Source organism: Astyanax mexicanus, chromosome 22, assembly GCF_023375975.1.
Source record: "Astyanax mexicanus isolate ESR-SI-001 chromosome 22, AstMex3_surface, whole genome shotgun sequence".
In the NCBI taxonomy this organism is placed as follows: Eukaryota; Metazoa; Chordata; class Actinopteri; order Characiformes; family Acestrorhamphidae; genus Astyanax; species Astyanax mexicanus.
The window spans coordinates 4,523,230-4,551,226 of NC_064429.1; the positions used below are offsets into that span (position 1 = coordinate 4,523,230).

The 27,997-nt window shown below is 32.0% G+C and overlaps 1 protein-coding gene across 16 annotated transcripts; it reads right to left on the minus strand.

Moving 5' to 3' along the window:
• Positions 1 to 27,989, minus strand: LOC111189646 (uncharacterized). 16 transcript variants are annotated; one of them, XM_049470666.1, is made up of 9 exons: positions 27,688 to 27,989; positions 26,993 to 27,043; positions 14,946 to 15,032; positions 2,708 to 2,767; positions 2,517 to 2,561; positions 2,149 to 2,184; positions 1,681 to 1,908; positions 1,463 to 1,519; positions 1 to 1,306 (listed from the first exon to the last, which is right to left on the minus strand). In XM_049470666.1, the coding sequence occupies exons 1-9, from the start codon at positions 27,718 to 27,720 to the stop codon at positions 1,253 to 1,255; spliced, it is 651 nt and encodes a 216-aa protein (XP_049326623.1). In that variant the 5' UTR covers positions 27,721 to 27,989; the 3' UTR covers positions 1 to 1,252. The 16 variants fall into 16 exon arrangements, with proteins under 16 accessions (XP_049326623.1, XP_049326621.1, XP_049326619.1 ...); XM_049470664.1 differs by lacking the exons at positions 14,946 to 15,032; positions 26,993 to 27,043 and adding exons at positions 2,882 to 2,968; positions 3,559 to 3,609 and having other exon boundaries at positions 27,688 to 27,988; XM_049470662.1 differs by lacking the exons at positions 14,946 to 15,032; positions 26,993 to 27,043 and adding exons at positions 2,882 to 2,968; positions 15,623 to 15,673 and having other exon boundaries at positions 27,688 to 27,988.
• Between the last annotated feature and the right edge of the window lie 8 nt (positions 27,990 to 27,997).

The following is a 27,997-nucleotide window of genomic DNA, read 5'->3' on the forward strand; positions in this document are numbered from 1 at the left end:
TACAATAAATATAAACTTTATTAAAGCTTTAAATACAAACAAATAATTTCAAATGTCTAAGATGGGAGGATCTATCAATCTACCAATCAATCTAATTGATGTCTATAAATATATAAATCTATTAATCTAATTAATGCAAATAAATATATAAATCTATTAATCTAATTAATGCATATAAATATATAAATATATGAATCTAATTAATGCCTATAAATATATAATTCTATTAATCTAATTAATGCATATAAATATATAAATATATTAATCTAATTAATGCCCCTAAATATATCAATCTAATTAATGCCTATAAATATATAAATCTATTAATCTAATTAATGCATATAAATATATAAATATATGAATCTAATTAATGCCTATAAATATATAATTCTATTAATCTAATTAATGCATATAAATATATAAATATATCAATCTAATTAATGCCTATGAACATATAAATCTTTGAATCAAATTAATGCCTATCAATATATAAAGCTATGAATCTAATTTTAACCTATAAATATATCAATCTAATTAATGCCTATACATATTTAAATCTATCAACCAATCAATCTAATTAATGGCTATAAATATAATAATATATCTACTATCAATCTAATTAATGGCTATAAATATAATAATATATCTGCAATCAATCTAATGAATGCGTACTATAAATATAATAATATATCTATAATCAATCTAATTAATGGCCATAAATATAATAATATATCTACAATCAATCTACTGAATGCCTATTATAAACATAATAATAATATATGTACAATGTAATTAATGCTTATAAATATAGTAATAATATATATATATATACAATCAATCTAATGAATGCCTATTATAAATATAATAATAATATATAAACAATCAATCTAATTAATGCTTATTAATATAATAATACATCTACAATCAATCTAATTAATGCTTATTAATATAATAATACATCTACAATCAATCTAATTAATGGCTGTAAATATAATAATATATCTCCAATCAATCAAATGAATGCCTATAAATATAATAATATATCTACAATCAAACTAATGAATGCCTATAAATATAATAATATATATTCAATCAATCTAATTAATGGCTATAAATATAATAATATATCTTCAATCAATATATATAATGAATAGGTATAAATATATAAATCTATCAATCTAGTTAAAACTTATAAATATTTCAATCAATCAATCTAATTAAAAAGTATGAATATTTAAATCTATCAATCTAATTAGTCCCTCTCTGACCCCCTGAAGCAGCTCAGGAACAGCTTCCTCCTTCCTCCCTGTGTGGAAAAGATCAGAAGAAAACAGAATAAATTAAGACTTGGTGTAAAAATCATTACTATAATAAATCAGAGAATCATTAAAATGTCTCTTTTTATATAGATCTAGAGCGGTATGTGTTTTGTGTGTTGCTTTAGATTAAATTGAACTCTGACCTTTCTTTTGGGAGGGGTCTCCACCGCGTCCCTTCGCTCTTCCAGGTCCTGCACGTCCTACAAGAAGCAGAGATAAAGAAGTAAAGGGGTTTAATGTAGAATTGCAGACACTTTATTAATCATTTCACCGCAGAAAATAGAGAACGCTTTTATACCATCAGATAACATCATTATTATTAAATGAGACACATATTGAAGATACTGGAACAAACTCTTACCTGTGCAGCCGGCTCCGCCTCCAGACCTGGGTCCGCCTCCCCAACCAGCACCGAGACTCGAGCACGGGACCTGAAACGAGAAAACACAGAGGTCCAAAAGTTGGTGGTGAGTATTTTCAGGGACCTGCTCTGTGTTCTGATGGTGGGTGAAGGTGCAGTGACTCCCTGGCCGGTTAGCTCTGGTGGGAAGACGGTGGTGGTGAGGTCCTCCACTGAAGATTCTGAGCACTGTCCAATAAAAAGATTAGATAAGATAGTCCTTTATTAGTCCCACAGTAGTAAAATTTACTCAGTTACAGCAGGAAAAGGACAGCAAGGAACACAGAAACAGTATTAACAATATAAACGATAATTAATAATACAAATACATTAAAAACCTGCATTGCACATAAAGATTATGCACATTATGTTTTAAAAAAGGCTAAATTGGGTCTGATGTAGGTGTGTAACAGTTTAATAAAGACTCACAGAAGAAAAAGGTGAAGTGTAGACGTCTGAATCCTCCTGAAACAAAACAAATACATACTTTAATTCATACTGATCCATCTCTAGTTTTATATTTGAGTGTTGTTAAAAGTGGTTTTGGCCTAACAAGCAGCTCAGTTTCCTCTGCTGAGAAGTGCAGAAGCTCTGCATTGGTAAAATAGCAATCTGCCAAAATCAGAGTGCATCTGACTCTTAAAGGGAATGGCAAGTGACACTCTGATTGGCTTATTTCAAGTTACGCCCAAAACAAACCCATTATTAATTAAGAGAATTAGTACATGCCTTGTTTCTTTACATTTTATGCCACACAAAGTGTACTTTTCCCGTCGTTATGATAGATAAAGACTCACCGAAAAAAATGACGAAGAGGAAACGGAAGAGACGTCTGACTCCTCCTGAAACAAAACAAATACATACTTTAATTCATACTGATCCATCTCTAGTTTTATTTTTGAGTGTTGTAAAATGTGAATTTGGTCTAAAATTTAAGAATTTTCTATGAAAGATAGTTAAATTGGGTTAAATAACACTGAGCGCTCACCTTCGACATCTCCACCTCATCGTCAAGGTCCTCCACCTCCCAGACAGGGTCGGCCAAAGCCTAGAAGAATCAGAGAGGAAGAAATGAGCAGGTTTTCTAAAGCTCTGCAGATCTTCAGTTGTTTTAAGGAGGCAGAAAGATGGAGATGATACTGGATTAACTGTAAACTCTTACCTGTGCAGCTGGACCTGGGATGATTGCTGCAGGCTGTGGGCGGGAGGTGGGCACGCACAGGATGTGTTTCACCCAAGCCTTTCGGCACTGTCCAAAAAAGAGTCCGCTTCATTAAAGTTACTTATATGACAACAGAAACAAAACTAAACAAACAGCGGCAAAATAAAAAGATAAATTATTTCTTATAAACACTCAGGACTGTTCTGAACCCAGCAATTTTTGGATTGCTACCAATTTCTGTACTCAAATTGTACCCTCAAAGATATAATATTGGTCTTTACAGGGTCAGATGTGTTTCATCTGAAGTAAAAAATCTTTCTTAACAGCAATAAGTACAGATTTGTACCATTTAAAATGTACCAGCCAAAAAGTTCATTCATTTTTTGGGTACCACTGCACTGATAAACAATATATATTTTAATTGTTCTTTAAGTATTCTTTTAAGTACTCTTTTAAGTACAAATCTGTACTTATTTTTCTTAGTGTTTTCAGGGAATGAAGTTCTAACAGAGATTAAACTCTCAGTCTATGGCTGTACCCAAAACCACATGGGTTACTATACTATACTATACTATAGTATACTATACTACACTATACTATTTCCCTGTGCTCTACTGTGCAGCAGTAATGTGGTTTAATATTTAACAAGCAATAATAACAGTTTAATGGGAACTTACGGCGAAAGCCGGGGGACGGATGGTGGAGTCCTTCCAGCAGTCAGTACGCACCTGCAATAGAAATATCCATATACAATATATTACAACTATTATCCATAATATATCAGCATGAATATGCACTTACAGTATGTGTATCCAACATAGTATATATATTATGTGTTATATTATATTTTCTTTTTCAGAAAAGCCAACTTTACAAGAACTTTATAAGAAAAACTTTACATGACCTATATATCTAACTATATTATCTTTATAAAGTAATTCAGAGCTTTTCTACGGGTCTAATGATCATTAAACGAGGCTGTGCATTTCATTTATTGCTTTAAATTCTCTTCAGAAACATGGAAAGCAGTGGACACTTTATTATCATCTTATTTAATGATATTTTGAGCACATAAAGCAACCTATGCAGCTCCCAAACAGATAAAACAACTTCACAGCCTGTTATCTACAGTTATTAAATATAGTTAAGATATGACAACTAATGCTGAGGTGTTTAGCTTAGCTTAGCTTAGTCAGCTCCTTTTATTGTAGTTTTACAGTGTTTACTCAGAGAAACCGCTTCAGAAATTAACTTTGACCCCCACCTAAAAACCACCATCCAGACCTGCTTTATTTTAATAGTAAGTAATTAATCCAGATTAGTAAATCTGATTAAATAAACTTTAAAAAGGGTAAAATTATTTTCTACTGACCTCCAGGGGGCGGACTCTGCTCGGAGACGCCATGTTTGACCGCGGGGTGGCGGTGTCCCTCACCGGCTCCTGTAACCTGTAAAAAACAAAAACAAAAGAGAAAAAGCGAAAAAGACAGTTAATAAGAATTAAAATATAGATAATACAGTAATTAATGAGTAATTATAAAGAGTACAGATAATAAACAGTGAGAATAAATCAGTAAACTGATATGTAGGTGAAGCTGTAGCTGTAGAGAGTCTCCGCGCTGAAAGTCGCTGCTGCTCTGAAGCACAAAGACAACAGAATGAAAACAACCGAATTAAAGCGGCCGCGCGTCGCCTAGGCAACCGGGATATCATATAAAAATATACACATAATAATAATAATAATAATAATAATAATAATAATAATAATAATAATAATAATAATATCCACAGCAATTAACAATAACCACCACAACAATACCAACTCTAAAATAAATAAATAAATAATAATAAAAAAAATCCTTCATTAAAAGGATACAGTACAAGCTATAATAACAGAAAACAAACAAGATACACATATTTGATGTCAGTGAAGTTTAATACAAACCATACATATAAAAGCATATTAATGTGAAATTAAAGTAAATAAATATATTTATATTTATTACACGGACAATATTAAATTATATTAATAAAAAATATATAAATAAATAAATAAAAAAACGACTTCTATACATTAATTATTAAATTAATTAATTAATTAATTAAAATGCAAAATAATTAATTAAATGTTCAATTTAATGTGACAAAAATGTGATAAAAAACACTTTTAACGTTCTTTATTTTAACAAATAAGTGTGATAGATTTTTAACTGAAACTATATTAAGTATTTTATTTTTATTTTTTATTTTATACATGATGCGCTATAAAGTGTTTGTTTTAGGGGATTTGTCAGAGTAAGTGTACTGGGAAATGAGAAATAATTAATTAAAGGTTTAATTTAATGTGTTTAACTGTAAAAAAAAAAAAAAAAAAAAGAAGAAGCGTAAATAGTTGTATGTCATCACTTTTATTAAGTTATTTATTTTAATATATAGGTTTGATTGGTTTTTAACTGAAACAATTTATTTATTTTATTTATTTGTTTTTATACAGGAAACGGACACTCTCTCAGAGTCTCTGTTTAAGGGAATTTTTCAGTGTAAATGTGGTGGTAAACGAGCGTCCCCTGCTGGATAAGTTACAACATAACACTTCTTTATCCCCACCGACTTCTTCTGTTCTGTGATTGGCTAATGTTTTTTTTACTCAGCACGCTTATTGGACAGTGCAGACTAATTAACTAACTAACTGACTAACTAACTAACTAACTAACTAACTAAATAAATGAATAAATTATTTCTTTTTATTGTATTTATTTTATTGTTTTTCTTTATACAGGAAAAGGACACTAAAATATGCTTTCATGCTGAAATACTTAGTATTGTGCTCTTTAATAGAAATTAACGGGGCTAAATAACATTTAAGGGGAGGTAGAGTCCCCTAAAACAGGTCTACTGACACCCGTATCAAATACTGACTGTAAATACAGTTATAGATTCCAACAGACCGTTGGAACATTAGATCAATCAAATGAATGCCTATTATAAATATAATAATATATCTACAATCAATTTAATGAATGCCTATTATTAATATAGTAATAATATATCTACAATCAATCAAATGAATGCCTATAAATATAATAATATATCTTCAATCAATATATATAATTAATAGGTATAAATATATAAATCTATCAATCTAATTAAAACTTATAAATATTTAAATCTATCAATCTAATTAAAAAGTATGAATATTTAAATCTATCAATCTAATTAGTCCCTCTCTGACCCCCTGAAGCAGCTCAGGAACAGCTTCCTCCTTCCTCCCTGTGTGGAAAAGATCAGAAGAAAACAATAAATTAAGACTTGGTGTAAAAATCATTACTATAATAAATCAGAGAATCATTAAAATGTCTCTTTTTATATAGATTTATGGCTGTACGTATTTTGTGTGTTGCTTTAGATTAAATTGAACTCTGACCTTTCTTTTGAGAGGGGTCTCCACCGCGACCCTTCGCTCTTCCAGGTCCTGCACGTCCTACAATTTTTTATTATACAATCAATCATTCAATTAATCTACACATGTTTAACTGTAAAGAAAAAGAAAGAAGAAGCGTAAATAGTTGTATGTCATCACTTTTATTAAGTTATTTATTTTAATATATACACTACAGTTCAAAAGTTTGGGGTCACTCAAACAATTTTGTGTTTTCCTTGAAAAGTCACACTTATTCACCACCATACGTTGTGAAATGAATAGAAAATAGAGTCAAGACATTGACAAGGTTAGAAATAATGATTTGTATTTGAAATAACATTGTTTTTACATCAAACTTTACTTTCATCAAAGAATCCTCCATTTGCAGCAATTACAGCATTGCACACCTTTGGCATTCTAGCTGTTAATTTGTTGAGGTAAGCTGGAGAAATTGCACCCCACGCTTCTAGAAGCAGCTCCCACATGTTGGATTGGTTGGATTGGGCACTTCCGGCGTACCATACGGTCAAGCTGCTCCCACAACAGCTCAATGGGGTTCAGATCTGGTGACTGCGCTGGCCACTCCATTACCAATAGAATACCAGCTTCCTTGCTTCTGCTGTAAATAGTTCTAGCACAATTTGGAGGTGTGTTTAGGGTCATTGTCCTGTTGTAGGACGAAATTGGCTCCGATCAGGCGCTGTCCACTGGGTATGGCATGGCGTGATAGCCTTCCTTATTCAGAATCCCTTTTACCCTGTACAAATCTCCCACCTTACCAGCACCAAAGCAACCCCAGACCATCACATTACCTCCACCATGCTTAACAGATGGCGTCAGGCATTCTTCCACTGGTGTTTTGCGGGTACTATTTAATGAAGATGCCAGTTGGGGACCTGTGAGGCGTCTGTTTCTCAAACTAGAGACTCTAATGTACTTATCTTCTTGCTTTGTTGTGCAACACGGCCTCCCACTTCTTTTTCTACTCTGGTTAGAGCCTGTTTGTGCTGTCCTCTGAAGGGAGTAGTACACACCGTTGTAGGAAATCTTCAATTTCTTGGAATAGCCTTCATTTCTAAGAACAAGAATAGACTGTCGAGTTTCAGATGAAAGTTCTCTTTTTCTGGCCATTTTGAGCGTTTAATTGACCCCACAAATGTGATGCTCCAGAAACTCAATCTGCTCAAAGGAAGGTCAGTTTTGTAGCTTCTGTAATGAGCTAGACTGTTTTCAGGTGTGTGAACATGATTGCACAAGGGTTGTCTAATCATCAATTAGCCTTCTGAGCCAATGAGCAAACACATTGTACCATTAGAACACTGGAGTGATAGTTGCTGGAAATGGGCCTCTATACACCTATGTAGATATTGCACCAAAAACAGACATTTGCAGCTAGAATAGTCATTTACCACATTAGCAATGTACAGAGTGTATTTGTTTAAAGTTAGGACTAGTTTAAAGTTATCTTCATTGAAAAGTACAGTGCTTTTCCTTCAAAAATAAGGACGTTTCAATGTGACCCCAAACTTTTGAACGGTAGTGTAGGTTTGATTGGTTTTTAACTGAAACAATTTATTTATTTTATTTATTTGTTTTTATACAGGAAACGGACACTCTCTCAGAGTCTCTGTTTAAGGGAATTTTTCAGTGTAAATGTGGTAGTAAACGAGCGTCCCCTGCTGGATAAGTTACAACATAACATTTCTTTATCCCCACAGACTTCTTCTGTTCTGTGATTGGCTAATCGTTTTTTACTCAGCACGCTTATTGGACAGTGCAGACTAACTAACTAACTAACTAACTAAATAAATAAATAAAGTATTTGTTTTTATTGTATTTATTTTATTTTTTAGTTTTTTTTTTGTACAGGAAAAGGACACTAAAATGCATTGGCGTAGGAACCGGGGGGGATGGGTGGGACATGTCCCACCCAATATTAGAAACAGGTGGACCAATCACGGAGCCGGTTCAGGTATTAAGTCCCGCCTCTCTGTAGAAACAGCCAATCGGCTTGCAGGAGAGGCAGCTTGGAAGCCCCGCCCCCTCGCTGTGAGATTTAGCAGCGGGACCGGGCTGCAGCAGCTTCAGCTGATTTTAAAACAGATCTGGATATACGGAGATTGGTAACGATAGGCTAACCACGTCAACTGAGATGATATGTTTCTGATAGCTGGTTAAAAATACACGTCTCTGAATCAAAACACAGATCAAAACCCACTGTGATTAATAAACTGCAGCTGTGTGAGTGAGTTAGTTTAACTTTGGAATTAGCTTGATTGGGAGTCAGGGTTAAAGAAAAAAACTAAACTATATATGTAATGTTCAGCTTTCCCTGTACCTGATCACTAATTTCATTTTCAAACTGTGTTTATTAATATAGGATTACAGGATTACTGTAAACTATAATGAACGAATTCATTAAAAACTATCTAGAAGCTGGATGTAGAGGATAGCCAGAATTTAGTACAGTACTTTATGTTTGTAGTTTAAAGCAGTTTCTTAACCCTGATCACTGCCCTTAAATTGTGTTTTCCACCTGATCCAGCTGATCAGCTAATAAACAGTCATTTACTGAGTTTACCTGTTAAAATCCTTTAGCCCCCTATGGAGCATAAATTAATTATGTATATACAGCAGTGTATTGAAACACATCATCCCACCACTTACTTTATTACGTGCATTTAAAGCAGAGAAAGCTCTAGAATATGCAGAACAGTGTTAATATGCAGTAGAATATGTAAGAACAGGGTTGAGAAACACTGATCTAACCTGACTTCTGTTCATTTGTAGTTCACAGTAAGACCACATGTCCTGGCGTTTATAAAAATCTCTATGAAACGTAATGTTACATTATTTTACATAAAATGACACCATCTTAAGAAGAGCTCTCAGTAGAAAATAATAAAAGCGCAGGACCCAAAAATTTTTTTGTGGAGAAAATGTAAATATACAACAGAATTGACATGCCAATACATAATAATAATATAAATAAAAAAATATTAATTAAAAAATAATAATAATAATAACCAAATCTGTTATATTGTTTTAAATATTAGGTTATAACTGATCAGTTTTTGTCATATGTATATAATTCAGACATTGCATGCATAATTTTACAGTAACTGTAACGTGGAGTAACATGTTTAGGTTGTAAAATCACCTTTACTTGAATGTTACCTAATAATACAGAAAAATTGATTATTTGTGATTAAAAGTAATTTCCACAAATGTTGTTCTAGGAAACTATAGGGTGGCCTTGGGTCAATGTGTCCCCCCCAATATCAAGCCAGCTCCTACGCCCTTGCTAAAATGTGCTTTCATGCTGAAATACTTAGTATTGTGCTCTTTAATAGAAATTAACGGGGCTAAATAACATTTAAGGGGAGGTAGAGTCCCCTAAAACAGGTCTACTGACACCCGTATCAAATACTGACTGTAAATACAGTTATAGATTCCAACAGACCGTCCTCATCCTGAACATGAACACACAAATTCACATTTTATATTTTCCTCATCACACTGTGGAGTGGGACAGTTTTACACTGGGGGTAATTTTGGTCCTTTTTTACTAAGTTACCCTTTACATCCCCTTTAAATCAAGATCACACAACAGAAAACACAGATTATTCATTTTTTTACTCTCAAGAGAACATCCACCAGCGCTGGACGATATCATATAAGATTAATAATAAGTAATAAATGAAGTTTTGTATCTGATGATCTTCTCTAGAGTCTGTAGATGTGAATCAGGCTGCACAGGCTGCTGAATGTAGAGTTATGAGTTTTAACCACAGACTTATACTGCTGTAAGTTTCAATTCCCAGCAAGAAAATCAAGCCCTGATCTTCCACAGAGAGAACTGTGATGTTATCCACTACACCACCTACTTCATTCATTTATTAATGCATTTATTAATCAGATAAAGAGCTTTTATTAAACTCTGAGAAATTAAAATAAACAGCTGAATGTTTAAAAGTTGTAAAGTGGAAATAGCTCTGGTTTTGGTTGTTTATTAAAGAGTGATTTTACAGCAAATTCAACAAAACCACAACATAAAAAAAGAGACAAACAACAAAAGAATACAATAAATATAAACTTTATTAAAGCTTTAAATACAAACAAATAATTTCAAATGTCTAAGATGGGAGGATCTATCAATCTACCAATCAATCTAATTGATGTCTATAAATATATAAATCTATTAATCTAATTAATGCAAATAAATATATACATCTATTAATCTAATTAATGCCTATAAATATATAAATATATTAATCTAATAATGTCTATAAATATATAAATCTATAAATCTAATTAATGCCTATAAATATATAAATCTATTAATCTAGTTAATGCATATAAATATATAAATATATGAATCTAATTAATGCCCCTAAATATATCAATCTAATTAATGCCTATAAACATATAAATCTTTGAATCTAATTAATGCCTGTCAATATATAAAGCTATGAATCTAATTATAACCTATAAATATATCAATCTAATTAATGCCTATACATATTTAAATCTATCAACCAATCAATCTAATTAACGCCGATGAATATAATAGAATATCTATAATCAATCTAATTAATGCCTTCAAAAATAATAATATATCTATAATCAATCTAATAAATGGCTAGATGGCTACGGCTATATATCTATATTCAATCTAATTAATGGCTATAAATATAATAATATATCTACAATCAATCTAATTAATGCTTATAAATATAGTAATAATATATATATATATACAATCAATCTAATGTATGCCTATTATAAATATAATAATAATATATATACAATCAATCTAATTAATGCTTATTAATATAATAATATATCTACAATCAATCTAATTAATGCTTATAAATATAGTAATAATATATATATATATATATATATATACAATCAATCTAATGTATGCCTATTATAAATATAATAATAATATATATACAATCAATCTAATGAATGGCTATTATAAATATAATAATAATATATCTACAATCAATCTAATTAATGCTTATTAATATAATAATAATATAAATATACAATCAATCTAATGAATGCGTACTATAAATATAATAATATATCTCCAATCAATCTAATGAATGCGTACTATAAATATAATAGTATATCTATGATCAATCTAATTAATGCTTATAAATATAATAATATATCTCCAATCAATCTAATTAATGCTTATAAATATAGTAATAATATATATATATACAATCAACCTAATGAATGCCTATCATAAATATAATTAATATATCTCCAAATAATCTAATTAATGTTTATTAATATAATAATAATATATATATATACAATCAATCTAATCAATGCCTACTACAAATATAATATTATATCTATAATCAATCGAATCAATGGCCATAAATATAATAATATATCTTCAATCAATCTAATCAATGGCCATAAATATAATAATATATCTTCAATCAATCTAATTAATGGCCATAAATATAATAATATATCTACAATCAATCTAATGAATGCCTATTATAAACATAATAATAATATATGTACAATCTAATTAATGCTTATAAATATAGTAATAATATATATATATACAATCAATCTAATGAATGCCTATTATAAATATAATAATAATATATATACAATCAATATAATGAATGCCTATTATAAATATAATAATAATATATAAACAATCAATCTAATTAATACATCTACAATCAATCTAATTAATGCCTATAAATATATAAATATATTAATCTAATAATGTCTATAAATATATAAATCTATAAATCTAATTAATGCCTATAAATATATAAATCTATTAATCTAATTAATGCATATAAATATATAAATATATGAATCTAATTAATGCCCATAAATATATCAATCTAATTAATGCCTTTAAATATAATATATCTATAATCAATCTAATTAATGGCAATAAATATAATAATAATATATATTTAATCAATCTAATTAATGGCTATAAATATAATAATCAATCTAATGAATGCCTATTATAAATATAATAATATATCTACAATCAATCTAATGAATGCCTATTATAAATATAATAGTATATCTATAATCAATCTAATTAATGGCCATAAATATAATAATATATATACAATCAATATAATGAATGCCTATTATAAATATAATAATAAAATATATACAATCAATCTAATGAATGCCTACTATAAATATAATAATATATCTATAATCAATCTAATCAATGGCTATAAATATAGTAATATATCTCCAATCAATCTAATTAATGCCTACTATAAATGTAATAATATATCTACAATCAATCTAATTAATGGCTATAAATATAGTAATAATATATATACAATCAATATAATGAATGCCTATTATAAATATAATAATAAAATATATACAATCAATCTAATGAATGCCTACTATAAATATAATAATATATCTATAATCAATCTAATCAATGGCTATAAATGTAATAATATATCTCCAATCAATCTAATTAATGCCTACTATAAATGTAATAATATATCTACAATCAATCTAATTAATGGCTATAAATATAGTAATATATCTCCAATCAATCTAATGAATGACTATAAATATAATAATATATCTCCAATCAATATAATGAATGACTATAAATATAATAATATATCTCCAATCAATCTAATTAATGCCTACTATAAATGTAATAATATATCTCCAATCAATCTAATTAATGGCTATAAATATAGTAATATATCTCCAATCAATCTAATTAATGGCTATAAATACAACAATATATCTTCAATCAATATATATAATTAATAGGTATACATATATAAATCTATTAATCTAATTAAAACTTATAAATATTTAAATCTATCAATCTAATTAAAAAGTATGAATATTTAAATCTATCAATCTAATTAGTCCCTCTCTGACCCCCTGAAGCAGCTCAGGAACAGCTTCCTCCTTCCTCCCTGTGTGGAAAAGATCAGAAGAAAACAGAATAAATTAAGACTTGGTGTAAAAATCATTACTATAATAAATCAGAGAATCATTAAAATGTCTCTTTTTATATAGATTTATAGCGGTACGTGTTTTGTGTTGCTTTAGATTAAATTGAACTCTGACCTTTCTTTTGGGAGGGGTCTCCACCGCGTCCCTTCGCTCTTCCAGGTCCTGCACATCCTACAAGAAGCAGAGATAAAGAAGTAAAGGGGTTTAATGTAGAATTGCAGACACTTTATTAATCATTTCACCGCAGAAAATAGAGAACGCTTTTATACCATCAGATAACATCATTATTATTAAATGAGACACATATTGAAGATACTGGAACAAACTCTTACCTGTGCAGCCGGCTCCGCCTCCAGACCTGGGTCCGCCTCCCCAACCAGCACCGAGACTCGAGCACGGGACCTGAAACGAGAAAACACAGAGGTCCAAAAGTTGGTGGTGAGTATTTTCAGGGATCTGCTCTGTGTTCTGATGGTGGGTGAAGGTGCAGTGACTCCCTGGCCGGTTAGCTCTGGTGGGAAGACGGTGGTGGTGAGGTCCTCCACTGAAGATTCTGAGCACTGTCCAATAAAAAGATTAGATAAGATAGTCCTTTATTAGTCCCACAGTAGTAAAATTTACTCAGTTACAGCAGGAAAAGGACAGCAAGGAACACAGAAACAGAAAGAGATAACAAACTATATTAGTATTAACAATATAAACATTAATTAATAATACAAATACATTAAAAACCTGCATTGCACATAAAGATTATGCACATTATGTTTTAAAAAAGGCTAAATTGGGTCTGATGTAGGTGTGTAACAGTTTAATAAAGACTCACAGAAGAAAAAGGTGAAGTGTAGACGTCTGAATCCTCCTGAAACAAAACAAATACATACTTTAATTCATACTGATCCATCTCTAGTTTTATATTTGAGTGTTGTTAAAAGTGATTTTGGCCTAACAAGCAGCTCAGTTTCCTCTGCTGAGAAGTGCAGAAGCTCTGCATCGTTAAAATAGCAATCTGCCCAAATCAGAGTGCATCTGACTCTTAAAGGGAATGGCAAGTGACACTCTGATTGGCTTATTTCAAGTTACGCCCAAAACAAACCCATGATTAATTAAGAGAATTAGTACATGCCTTGTTTCTTTACATTTTAAGCCACACAAAGTGTACTTTTCCCGTCGTTATGATAGCAAAGACACACTGACACGCCCTAAATCAAGCTGTATGTTTAACATTGAGGCTATACTGGGTCTGATGTAGGAGTGTAAAAGTTTGATAAAGACTCACCGAAAAAAATGACGAAGAGGAAACGGAAGAGACGTCTGACTCCTCCTGAAACAAAACAAATACATACTTTAATTCATACTGATCCATCTCTAGTTTTATTTTTGAGTGTTGTAGAATGTGAATTTGGTCTAAAATTTAAGAATTTTCTATGAAAGATAGTTAAATTGGGTTAAATAACACTGAGCGCTCACCTTCGACATCTCCACCTCATCGTCAAGGTCCTCCACCTCCCAGACAGGGTCGGCCAAAGCCTAGAAGAATCAGAGAGGAAGAAATGAGCAGGTTTTCTAAAGCTCTGCAGATCTTCAGTCGTTTTAAGGAGGCAGAAAGATGGAGATGATACTGGATTAACTGTAAACTCTTACCTGTGCAGCTGGACCTGGGATGATTGCTGCAGGCTGTGGGCGGGAGGTGGGCACGCACAGGATGTGTTTCACCCAAGCCTTTCGGCACTGTCCAAAAAAGAGTCCGCTTCATTAAAGTTACTTATATGACAACAGAAACAAAACTAAACAAACAGCGGCAAAATAAAAAGATCAATTATTTCTTATAAACACTCAGGACTGTTCTGAACCCAGCAATTTTTAGATTGCTACCAATTTCTGTACTCAAATTGTACTCTCAAAGATATAATATTGGTCTTTACAGGGTCAGATGTGTTTCATCTGAAGTAAAAAATCTTTCTTAACAGCAATAAGTACAGATTTGTACCATTTAAAATGTACCAGCCAAAAGGTACATTCATTTTTTGGGTACCACTGCACTGATAAACAATATATATTTTAATTGTTCTTTAAGTATTCTTTTAAGTACTCTTTTAAGTACAAATCTGTACTTATTTTTCTTAGTGTTTTCAGGGAATGAAGTTCTAACAGAGATTAAGCTCTCAGTCTATGGCTGTACCCAAAACCACATGGGTTACTATACTATACTATACTATAGTATACTATACTACACTATACTATTTCCCTGTGCTCTACTGTGCAGCAGTAATGTGGTTTAATATTTAACAAGCAATAATAACAGTTTAATGGGAACTTACGGCGAAAGCCGGGGGACGGATGGTGGAGTCCTTCCAGCAGTCAGTACGCACCTGCAATAGAAATATCCATATACAATATATTACAACTATTATCCATAATATATCAGCATGAATATGCACTTACAGTATGTGTATCCAACATAGTATATATATTATGTGTTATATTATATTTTCTTTTTCAGAAAAGCCAACTTTACAAGAACTTTATAAGAAAAACTTTACATGACCTATATATCTAACTATATTATCTTTATAAAGTAATTCAGAGCTTTTCTACGGGTCTAATGATCATTAAACGAGGCTGTGCATTTCATTTATTGCTTTAAATTCTCTTCAGAAACATGGAAAGCAGTGGACACTTTATTATCATCTTATTTAATGATATTTTGAGCACATAAAGCAACCTATGCAGCTCCCAAACAGATAAAACAACTTCACAGCCTGTTATCTACAGTTATTAAATATAGTTAAGATATGACAACTAATGCTGAGGTGTTTAGCTTAGCTTAGCTTAGTCAGCTCCTTTTATTGTAGTTTTACAGTGTTTACTCAGAGAAACCGCTTCAGAAATTAACTTTGACCCCCACCTAAAAACCACCATCCAGACCTGCTTTATTTTAATAGTGAGTAATTAATCCAGATTAGTCAATCTGATTAAATAAACTTTAAAAAGGGTAAAATTATTTTCTACTGACCTCCAGGGGGCGGACTCTGCTCGGAGACGCCATGTTTGACCGCGGGGTGGCGGTGTCCCTCACCGGCTCCTGTAACCTGTAAAAAACTAAAACAAAAGAGAAAAAGCGAAAAAGACAGTTAATAAGAATTAAAATATAGATAATACAGTAATTAATGAGTAATTATAAAGAGTACAGATAATAAACAGTGAGAATAAATCAGTAAACTGATATGTAGGTGAAGCTGTAGCTGTAGAGAGTCTCCGCGCTGAAAGTCGCTGCTGCTCTGAAGCACAAAGACAACAGAATGAAAACAACCGAATTAAAGCGGCCGCGCGTCGCCTAGGCAACCGGGATATCATATAAAAATATACACATAATAATAATAATAATAATAATAGTAATAATAATAATAATAATAATAATGATAATAATAATAATAATAATAATAATATCCACAGCAATTAACAATAACCACCACAACAATACCAACTCTAAAATAAATAAATAAATAAATAAATAAATAATAATAAAAAAATCCTTCATTAAAAGGATACAGTACAAGCTATAATAACAGAAAACAAACAAGATACACATATTTGATGTCAGTGAAGTTTAATACAAACCATACATATAAAAGCATATTAATGTGAAATTAAAGTAAATAAATATATTTATATTTATTACACGGACAATATTAAATTATATTAATAAAAAAATATATAAATAAATAAATAAATAAATGAAAAAACGACTTCTATACATTAATTATTAAATTAATTAATTAATTAATTAAAATGCAAAATAATTAATTAAATGTTCAATTTAATGTGACAAAAATGTGATAAAAAACACTTTTAACGTTCTTTATTTTAATAAATAAGTGTGATAGATTTTTAACTGAAACTATATTAAGTATTTTATTTTATTTTTTATTTTATACATGATGCGCTATAAAGTGTTTGTTTTAGGGGATTTGTCAGAGTAAGTGTACTGGGAAATGAGAAATAATTAATTAAAGGTTTAATTTAATGTGTTTAACTGTAAAAAAAAAAGAAAAAGAAGAAGCGTAAATAGTTGTATGTCATCACTTTTATTAAGTTATTTATTTTAATATATAGGTTTGATTGGTTTTTAACTGAAACAATTTATTTATTTTATTTATTTGTTTTTATACAGGAAACGGACACTCTCTCAGAGTCTCTGTTTAAGGGAATTTTTCAGTGTAAATGTGGTAGTAAACGAGCGTCCCCTGCTGGATAAGTTACAACATAACACTTCTTTATCCCCACCGACTTCTTCTGTTCTGTGATTGGCTAATCGTTTTTTACTCAGCACGCTTATTGGACAGTGCAGACTAATTAACTAACTAACTGACTAACTAACTAACTAACTAACTAAATAAATGAATAAATTATTTGTTTTTATTGTATTTATTTTATTGTTTTTCTTTATACAGGAAAAGGACACTAAAATGTGCTTTCATGCTGAAATACTTAGTATTGTGCTCTTTAATAGAAATGAACGGGGCTAAATAACATTTAAGGGGAGGTAGAGTCCCCTAAAACAGGTCTACTGACACCCGTATGAAATACTGACTGTAAATACAGTTATAGATTCCAACAGACCGTTGGAACATTAGATCAATCTAATGAATGCCTATTATAAATATAATAATATATCTACAATCAATTTAATGAATGCCTATTATTAATATAATAATAATATATCTACAATCAATCTAATGAATGCCTATTATAAATATAGTAATAATATATCTACAATCAATCTAATTAATGCCTCTAAATATAATATATATTTATATATATATATATATATATATATATATATATATATATATATATATATATATATATATATATATACAATCAATCTAATGAGTGCCTACTATAAATATAATACACTGCTCAAAAAAATAAAGGGAACACTCAAATAACACAATATAACTCCAAGTAAATCAAACTTCTGTGAAATTAAACTGTCCACTTAGGAAGCAACGCTGATTGACAATCAATTTCACCTGCTGTTGTGCAAATGGAATAGACAACAGGTGGAAATTATTGGCAATTAGCAAGACACACTTAATAAAGGAGTGGTTCTGCAGGTGGGGACCACAGACCACTTCTCAGAACCTATGCTGTCTGGCTGATGTTTTGGTCAGTTTTGAATGTTGGTGGTGCTTTCACACTCGTGGTAGCATGAGACGGACTCTACAACCCACACAAGTGGCTCAGGTAGTGCAGCTCATCCAGGATGGCACATCAATGCGAGCTGTGGCAAGAAGGTTTGCTGTGTCTGTCAGCGTAGTGTCCAGAGGCTGGAGGCGCTACCAGGAGACAGGCCAGTACACCAGGAGACGTGGAGGAGGCCATAGGAGGGCAACAACCCAGCAGCAGGACCACTACCTCCGCCTTTGTGCAAGAAGGAACAGTCACACAGCCTCCAGCAGGCCACAAATGTGCATGTGTCTGCACAAACGGTTAGAAACCGACTCCATGAGGATGGTATGAGGGCCCGACGTCCACAGATGGGGGTTGTGCTCACAGCCCAAGACCGTGCAGGACGCTTGGCATTTGCCAGAGAACACCAGGATTGGCAAATTCGCCACTGGCGCCTTGTGCTCTTCACAGCTGAAAGCGGGTTCACACTGTGCACATGACAGACGTGACAGAGTCTGGAGACGCCGTGGAGAGCGGTCTGCTGCCTGCAACATCCTTCAGCATGACCGGTTTGGCAGTGGGTCAGTAATGGTGTGGGGTGGCATTTCTTTGGAGGGCCGCACAGCCCTCCATGTGCTCACCAGAGGTAGCCTGACTGCCATTAGGTACCGAGAAGAGATCCTCAGACCCCTTGTGAGACCATATGCTGGTGCGGTTGGCCCTGGGTTCCTCCTAATGCAGGACAATGCTAGACCTCATGTGGCTGGAGTGTGTCAGCAGTTCCTGCAAGATGAAGGCATTGAAGCTATGGACTGGCCCGCCCGTTCCCCAGACCTGAATCCGATTGAGCACATCTGGGACATCATGTCTCGCTCCATCCACCAACGTCACGTTGCACCACAGACTGTCCAGGAGTTGGCGGATGCTTTAGTCCAGGTCTGGGAGGAGATCCCTCAGGAGACCATCCGCCACCTCATCAGGAGCATGCCCAGGCGTTGTAGGGAGGTCATACAGGCACGTGGAGGCCACACACAATACTGAGCCTCATTTTGACTTGTTTTAAGGACATTACATTAAAGTTGGATCAGCCTGTAGTGTGTTTTTTCACTTTAATTTTGTGTGTGGCTCCAAATCCAGGCCTCCATTGGTTAATACATTTTATTTCCATTGATGATTTTTGTGTGATTTTGTTGTCAGCACATTCAACTTTGTACAGAACAAAGTATTCAATGAGAATATTTCATTCATTCAGATCTAGGATGTGTTATTTGAGTGTTCCCTTTATTTTTTTGAGCAGTGTATATCTATAATCAATCTAATTAATGCCTACTATAAATATAATAATATATCTCCAATCAATCAAATGAATGCCTATAAATATAATAATATATCTTCAATCAATATATATAATTAATAGGTATAAATATATAAATCTATCAATCTAATTAAAACTTATAAATATTTAAATCTATCAATCTAATTAAAACGTATGAATATTTAAATCTATCAATCTAATTAGTCCCTCTCTGACCCCCTGAAGCAGCTCAGGAACAGCTTCCTCCTTCCTCCCTGTGTGGAAAAGATCAGAAGAAAACAGAATAAATTAAGACTTGGTGTAAAAATCATTACTATAATAAATCAGAGAATCATTAAAATGTCTCTTTTTATATAGATTTATAGCTGTACGTGTTTTGTGTGTTGCTTTAGATTAAATTGAACTCTGACCTTTCTTTTGAGAGGGGTCTCCACCGCGACCCTTCGCTCTTCCAGGTCCTGCACGTCCTACAATTTTTTATTATACAATCAATCATTCAATCTACACATGTTTAACTGTAAAAAAAAAAAAAGAAGAAGCGTAAATAGTTGTATGTCATCACTTTTATTAAGTTATTTATTTTAATATATACACTACCGTTCAAAAGTTTGGGGTCACTCAAACAATTTTGTGTTTTCCTTGAAAAGTCACACTTATTCACCACCATACGTTGTGAAATGAATAGAAAATAGAGTCAAGACATTGACAAGGTTAGAAATAATGATTTGTATTTGAAATAACATTGTTTTTACATCAAACTTTGCTTTCATCAAAGAATCCTCCATTTGCAGCAATTACAGCATTGCACACCTTTGGCATTCTAGCTGTTAATTTGTTGAGGTAAGCTGGAGAAATTGCACCCCACGCTTCTAGAAGCAGCTCCCACAAGTTGGATTGGTTGGATGGGCACTTCTGGCGTACCATACGGTCAAGCTGCTCCCACAACAGCTCAATGGGGTTCAGATCTGGTGACTGCGCTGGCCACTCCATTACCAATAGAATACCAGCTGCCTGCTTCTGCTGTAAATAGTTCTAGCACAATTTGGAGGTGTGTTTAGGGTCATTGTCCTGTTGTAGGACGAAATTGGCTCCGATCAGGCGCTGTCCACTGTGTATGGCATGGCGTGATAGCCTTCCTTATTCAGAATCCCTTTTACCCTGTACAAATCTCCCACCTTACCAGCACCAAAGCAACCCCAGACCATCACATTACCTCCACCATGCTTAACAGATGGCGTCAGGCATTCTTCCACTGGTGTTTTGCGGGTACTATTTAATGAAGATGCCAGTTGGGGACCTGTGAGGCGTCTGTTTCTCAAACTAGAGACTCTAATGTACTTATCTTCTTGCTTTGTTGTGCAACACGGCCTCCCACTTCTTTTTCTACTCTGGTTAGAGCCTGTTTGTGCTGTCCTCTGAAGGGAGTAGTACACACCGTTGTAGGAAATCTTCAATTTCTTAGCAATTTCTCACATGGAATAGCCTTCATTTCTAAGAACAAGAATAGACTGTCGAGTTTCAGATGAAAGTTCTCTTTTTCTGGCCATTTTGAGTGTTTAATTGACCCCACAAATGTGATGCTCCAGAAACTCAATCTGCTCAAAGGAAGGTCAGTTTTGTAGCTTCTGTAATGAGCTAGACTGTTTTCAGGTGTGTGAACATGATTGCACAAGGGTTGTCTAATCATCAATTAGCCTTCTGAGCCAATGAGCAAACACATTGTACCATTAGAACACTGGAGTGATAGTTGCTGGAAATGGGCCTCTATACACCTATGTAGATATTGCACCAAAACCAGACATTTGCAGCTAGAATAGTCATTTACCACATTAGCAATGTACAGAGTGTATTTGTTTAAAGTTAGGACTAGTTTAAAGTTATCTTCATTGAAAAGTACAGTGCTTTTCCTTCAAAAATAAGGACGTTTCAATGTGACCCCAAACTTTTGAACGGTAGTGTAGGTTTGATTGGTTTTTAACTGAAACAATTTATTTATTTTATTTATTTGTTTTTATACAGGATACGGACACTCTCTCAGAGTCTCTGTTTAAGGGAATTTTTCAGTGTAAATGTGGTGGTAAACGAGCGCCCCCTGCTGGATAAGTTACAACATAACATTTCTTTATCCCCACAGACTTCTTCTGTTCTGTGATTGGCTAATCGTTTTTTACTCAGCACGCTTATTGGACAGTGCAGACTAACTAACTAACTAAATAAATAAATAAATAAAGTATTTGTTTTTATTGTATTTATTTTATTGGTTTTTTTTGTACAGGAAAAGGACACTAAAATGTGCTTTCATGCTGAAATACTTAGTATTGTGCTCTTTAATAGAAATTAACGGGGCTAAATAACATTTAAGGGGAGGTAGAGTCCCCTAAAACAGGTCTACTGACACCCGTATCAAATACTGACTGTAAATACAGTTATAGATTCCAACAGACCGTCCTCATCCTGAACATGAACACACAAATTACCATTTTATATTTTCCTCATCACACTGTGGAGTGGGACAGTTTTACACTGGGGGTAATTTTGGTCCTTTTTTACTAAGTTACCCTTTACATCCCCTTTAAATCAAGATCACACAACAGAAAACACAGATTATTCCTTTTTTTACTCTCAAGAGAACATCCACCAGCGCTGGACGATATCATATAAGATTAATAATAAGTAATAAATGAAGTTTTGTATCTGATGATCTTCTCTAGAGTCTGTAGATGTGAATCAGGCTGCACAGGCTGCTGAATGTAGAGTTATGAGTTTTACCCACAGACTTATACTGCTGTAAGTTTCAATTCCCAGCAAGAAAATCAAACCCTGATCTTCCACAGAGAGAACTGTGATGTTATCCACTACAGCACCTACTTCATTCATTTATTAATGCATTTATTAATCAGATAAAGAGCTTTTATTAAACTCTGAGAAATTAAAATAAACAGCTGAATGTTTAAAAGTTGTAAAGTGGAAATAGCTCTGGTTTGGTTGTTTATTAAAGAGTGATTTTACAGCAAATTCAACAAAACCACAACATAAAAAAAGAGACAAACAACAAAAGAATACAATAAATATAAACTTTATTAAAGCTTTAAATACAAACAAATAATTTCAAATGTCTAAGATGGGAGGATCTATCAATCTACCAATCAATCTAATTGATGTCTATAAATATATAAATCTATTAATCTAATTAATGCAAATAAATATATACATCTATTAATCTAATTAATGCCTATAAATATATAAATATATTAATCTAATAATGTCTATAAATATATACATCTATAAATCTAATTAATGCCTATAAATATATAAATCTATTAATCTAATTAATGCCTATACATATATAAATATATTAATCTAATAATGTCTATAAATATATAAATCTATAAATCTAATTAATGCCTATAAATATATAAATCTATTAATCTAATTAATGCATATAAATATATAAATATATGAATCTAATTAATGCCCCTAAATATATCAATCTAATTAATTCCTATAAACATATAAATCTTTGAATCTAATTAATGCCTATCAATATATAAAGCTATGAATCTAATTATAACCTATAAATATATCAATCTAATTATTGCCTATACATATTTAAATCTATCAACCAATCAATCTAATTAACGCCGATGAATATAATAGAATATCTATAATCAATCTAATTAATGCCTTCAAAAATAATAATATATCTATAATCAATCTAATAAATGGCTAGATGGCTACGGCTATATATCTATATTCAATCTAATTAATGGCTATAAATATAATAATATATCTACAATCAATCTAATTAATGCTTATAAATATAGTAATAATATATATATATACAATCAATCTAATGTATGCCTATTATAAATATAATAATAATATATCTACAATCAATCTAAGTAATGCTTATTAATATAATAATAATATAAATATACAATCAATCTAATGAATGCCTGCTATAAATATAATAATATATCTACAATCAATCTAATTAATGCCTACTATAAATATAATAATATATCTATAATCAATTTAATCAATGGCCATTAATATAATAATATATCTTCAATCAATCTAATGAATGCCTACTATAAATATAATAATATATCTCCAATCAATCTAATGAATGCGTACTATAAATATAATAGTATATCTATGATCAATCTAATTAATGCTTATAAATATAATAATATATCTCCAATCAATCTAATTAATGCTTATAAATATAGTAATAATATATATATATATACAATCAACCTAATGAATGCCTATCATAAATATAATTAATATATCTCCAATCAATCTAATTAATGTTTATTAATATAATAATAATATATATATATACAATCAATCTAATCAATGCCTACTACAAATATAATATTATATCTATAATCAATCGAATCAATGGCCATAAATATAATAATATATCTTCAATCAATCTAATCAATGGCCATAAATATAATAATATATCTTCAATCAATCGAATTAATGCCTACTATAAATATAATAATATATCTACAATCAAAATAATTAATGGCTATAAATATAATAATATACATATATAATCAATCTAATTAATGGCTATAAATATAGTAATATATCTCCAATCAATCTAATGAATGCCTATAAATATAATAATATATATTCAATCAATCTAATTAATGGCTATAAATATAATAATATATCTTCAATCAATATATATAATGAATAGGTATAAATATATAAATCTATCAATCTAGTTAAAACTTATAAATATTTCAATCAATCAATCTAATTAAAAAGTATGAATATTTAAATCTATCAATCTAATTAGTCCCTCTCTGACCCCCTGAAGCAGCTCAGGAACAGCTTCCTCCTTCCTCCCTGTGTGGAAAAGATCAGAAGAAAACAGAATAAATTAAGACTTGGTGTAAAAATCATTACTATAATAAATCAGAGAATCATTAAAATGTCTCTTTTTATATAGATCTAGAGCGGTATGTGTTTTGTGTGTTGCTTTAGATTAAATTGAACTCTGACCTTTCTTTTGAGAGGGGTCTCCACCGCGTCCCTTCGCTCTTCCAGGTCCTGCACGTCCTACAAGAAGCAGAGATAAAGAAGTAAAGGGGTTTAATGTAGAATTGCAGACACTTTATTAATCATTTCACCGCAGAAAATAGAGAACGCTTTTATACCATCAGATAACATCATTATTATTAAATGAGACACATATTGAAGATACTGGAACAAACTCTTACCTGTGCAGCCGGCTCCGCCTCCAGACCTGGGTCCACCTCCCCAACCAGCACCGAGACTCGAGCACGGGACCTGAAACGAGAAAACACAGAGGTCCAAAAGTTGGTGGTGAGTATTTTCAGGGACCTGCTCTGTGTTCTGATGGTGTGTGAAGGTGCAGTGACTCCCTGGCCGGTTAGCTCTGGTGGGAAGACGGTGGTGGTGAGGTCCTCCACTGAAGATTCTGAGCACTGTCCAATAAAAAGATTAGATAAGATAGTCCTTTATTAGTCCCACAGTAGTAAAATTTACTCAGTTACAGCAGGAAAAGGACAGCAAGGAACACAGAAACAGTATTAACAATATAAACGATGATTAATAATACAAATACATTAAAAACCTGCATTGCACATAAAGATTATGCACATTATGTTTTAAAAAAGGCTAAATTGGGTCTGATGTAGGTGTGTAACAGTTTAATAAAGACTCACAGAAGAAAAAGGTGAAGTGTAGACGTCTGAATCCTCCTGAAACAAAACAAATACATACTTTAATTCATACTGATCCATCTCTAGTTTTATATTTGAGTGTTGTTAAAAGTGATTTTGGCCTAACAAGCAGCTCAGTTTCCTCTGCTGAGAAGTGCAGAAGCTCTGCATTGGTAAAATAGCAATCTGCCAAAATCAGAGTGCATCTGACTCTTAAAGGGAATGGCAAGTGACACTCTGATTGGCTTATTTCAAGTTACGCCCAAAACAAACCCATTATTAATTAAGAGAATTAGTACATGCCTTGTTTCTTTACATTTTAAGCCACACAAAGTGTACTTTTCCCGTCGTTATGATAGCAAAGACACACTGACACGCCCTAAATCAAGCTGTATGTTTAACATTGAGGCTATACTGGGTCTGATGTAGGAGTGTAAAAGTTTGATAAAGACTCACCGAAAAAAATGACGAAGAGGAAACGGAAGAGACGTCTGACTCCTCCTGAAACAAAACAAATACATACTTTAATTCATACTGATCCATCTCTAGTTTTATTTTTGAGTGTTGTAAAATGTGAATTTGGTCTAAAATTTAAGAATTTTCTATGAAAGATAGTTAAATTGGGTTAAATAACACTGAGCGCTCACCTTCGACATCTCCACCTCATCGTCAAGGTCCTCCACCTCCCAGACAGGGTCGGCCAAAGCCTAGAAGAATCAGAGAGGAAGAAATGAGCAGGTTTTCTAAAGCTCTGCAGATCTTCAGTCGTTTTAAGGAGGCAGAAAGATGGAGATGATACTGGATTAACTGTAAACTCTTACCTGTGCAGCTGGACCTGGGATGATTGCTGCAGGCTGTGGGCGGGAGGTGGGCACGCACAGGATGTGTTTCACCCAAGCCTTTCGGCACTGTCCAAAAAAGAGTCCGCTTCATTAAAGTTACTTATATGACAACAGAAACAAAACTAAACAAACAGCGGCAAAATAAAAAGATAAATTATTTCTTATAAACACTCAGGACTGTTCTGAACCCAGCAATTTTTAGATTGCTACCAATTTCTGTACTCAAATTGTACCCTCAAAGATATAATATTGGTCTTTACAAAGTAAAAAATCTTTCTTAACAGCAATAAGTACAGATTTGTACCATTTAAAATGTACCAGCCAAAAGGTACATTCATTTTTTGGGTACCACTGCACTGATAAACAATATATATTTTAATTGTTCTTTAAGTATTCTTTTAAGTACTCTTTTAAGTACAAATCTGTACTTATTTTTCTTAGTGTTTTCAGGGAATGAAGTTCTAACAGAGATTAAGCTCTCAGTCTATGGCTGTACCCAAAACCACATGGGTTACTATACTAGTACTATACTAGTATACTATACTATACTATAGTATACTATACTACACTATACTATTTCCCTGTGCTCTACTGTGCAGCAGTAATGTGGTTTAATATTTAACAAGCAATAATAACAGTTTAATGGGAACTTACGGCGAAAGCCGGGGGACGGATGGTGGAGTCCTTCCAGCAGTCAGTACGCACCTGCAATAGAAATATCCATATACAATATATTACAACTATTATCCATAATATATCAGCATGAATATGCACTTACAGTATGTGTATCCAACATAGTATATATATTATGTGTTATATTATATTTTCTTTTTCAGAAAAGCCAACTTTACAAGAACTTTATAAGAAAAACTTTACATGACCTATATATCTAACTATATTATCTTTATAAAGTAATTCAGAGCTTTTCTACGGGTCTAATGATCATTAAACGAGGCTGTGCATTTCATTTATTGCTTTAAATTCTCTTCAGAAACATGGAAAGCAGTGGACACTTTATTATCATCTTATTTAATTATATTTTGAGCACATAAAGCAACCTATGCAGCTCCCAAACAGATAAAACAACTTCACAGCCTGTTATCTACAGTTATTAAATATAGTTAAGATATGACAACTAATGCTGAGGTGTTTAGCTTAGCTTAGCTTAGTCAGCTCCTTTTATTGTAGTTTTACAGTGTTTACTCAGAGAAACCGCTTCAGAAATTAACTTTGACCCCCACCTAAAAACCACCATCCAGACCTGCTTTATTTTAATAGTGAGTAATTAATCCAGATTAGTAAATCTGATTAAATAAACTTTAAAAAGGGTAAAATTATTTTCTACTGACCTCCAGGGGGCGGACTCTGCTCGGAGACGCCATGTTTGACCGCGGGGTGGCGGTGTCCCTCACCGGCTCCTGTAACCTGTAAAAAACAAAAACAAAAGAGAAAAAGCGAAAAAGACAGTTAATAAGAATTAAAATATAGATAATACAGTAATTAATGAGTAATTATAAAGAGTACAGATAATAAACAGTGAGAATAAATCAGTAAACTGATATGTAGGTGAAGCTGTAGCTGTAGAGAGTCTCCGCGCTGAAAGTCGCTGCTGCTCTGAAGCACAAAGACAACAGAATGAAAACAACCGAATTAAAGCGG

Coding starts and splice junctions, on each gene's coding strand:
- LOC111189646 (XM_049470666.1), bottom strand. CDS start 27,720: ATGGCGTCTCCGAGCAGAGTCCGCCCCCTGGAG. Junction 2,768..14,945: donor TCCCAGGTCCAGCTGCACAG/GTAAGAGTTTAC, acceptor TGATTCTTCTAG/GCTTTGGCCGACCCTGTCTG. Junction 1,307..1,462: donor AGACCCCTCCCAAAAGAAAG/GTCAGAGTTCAA, acceptor TTTTCCACACAG/GGAGGAAGGAGGAAGCTGTT.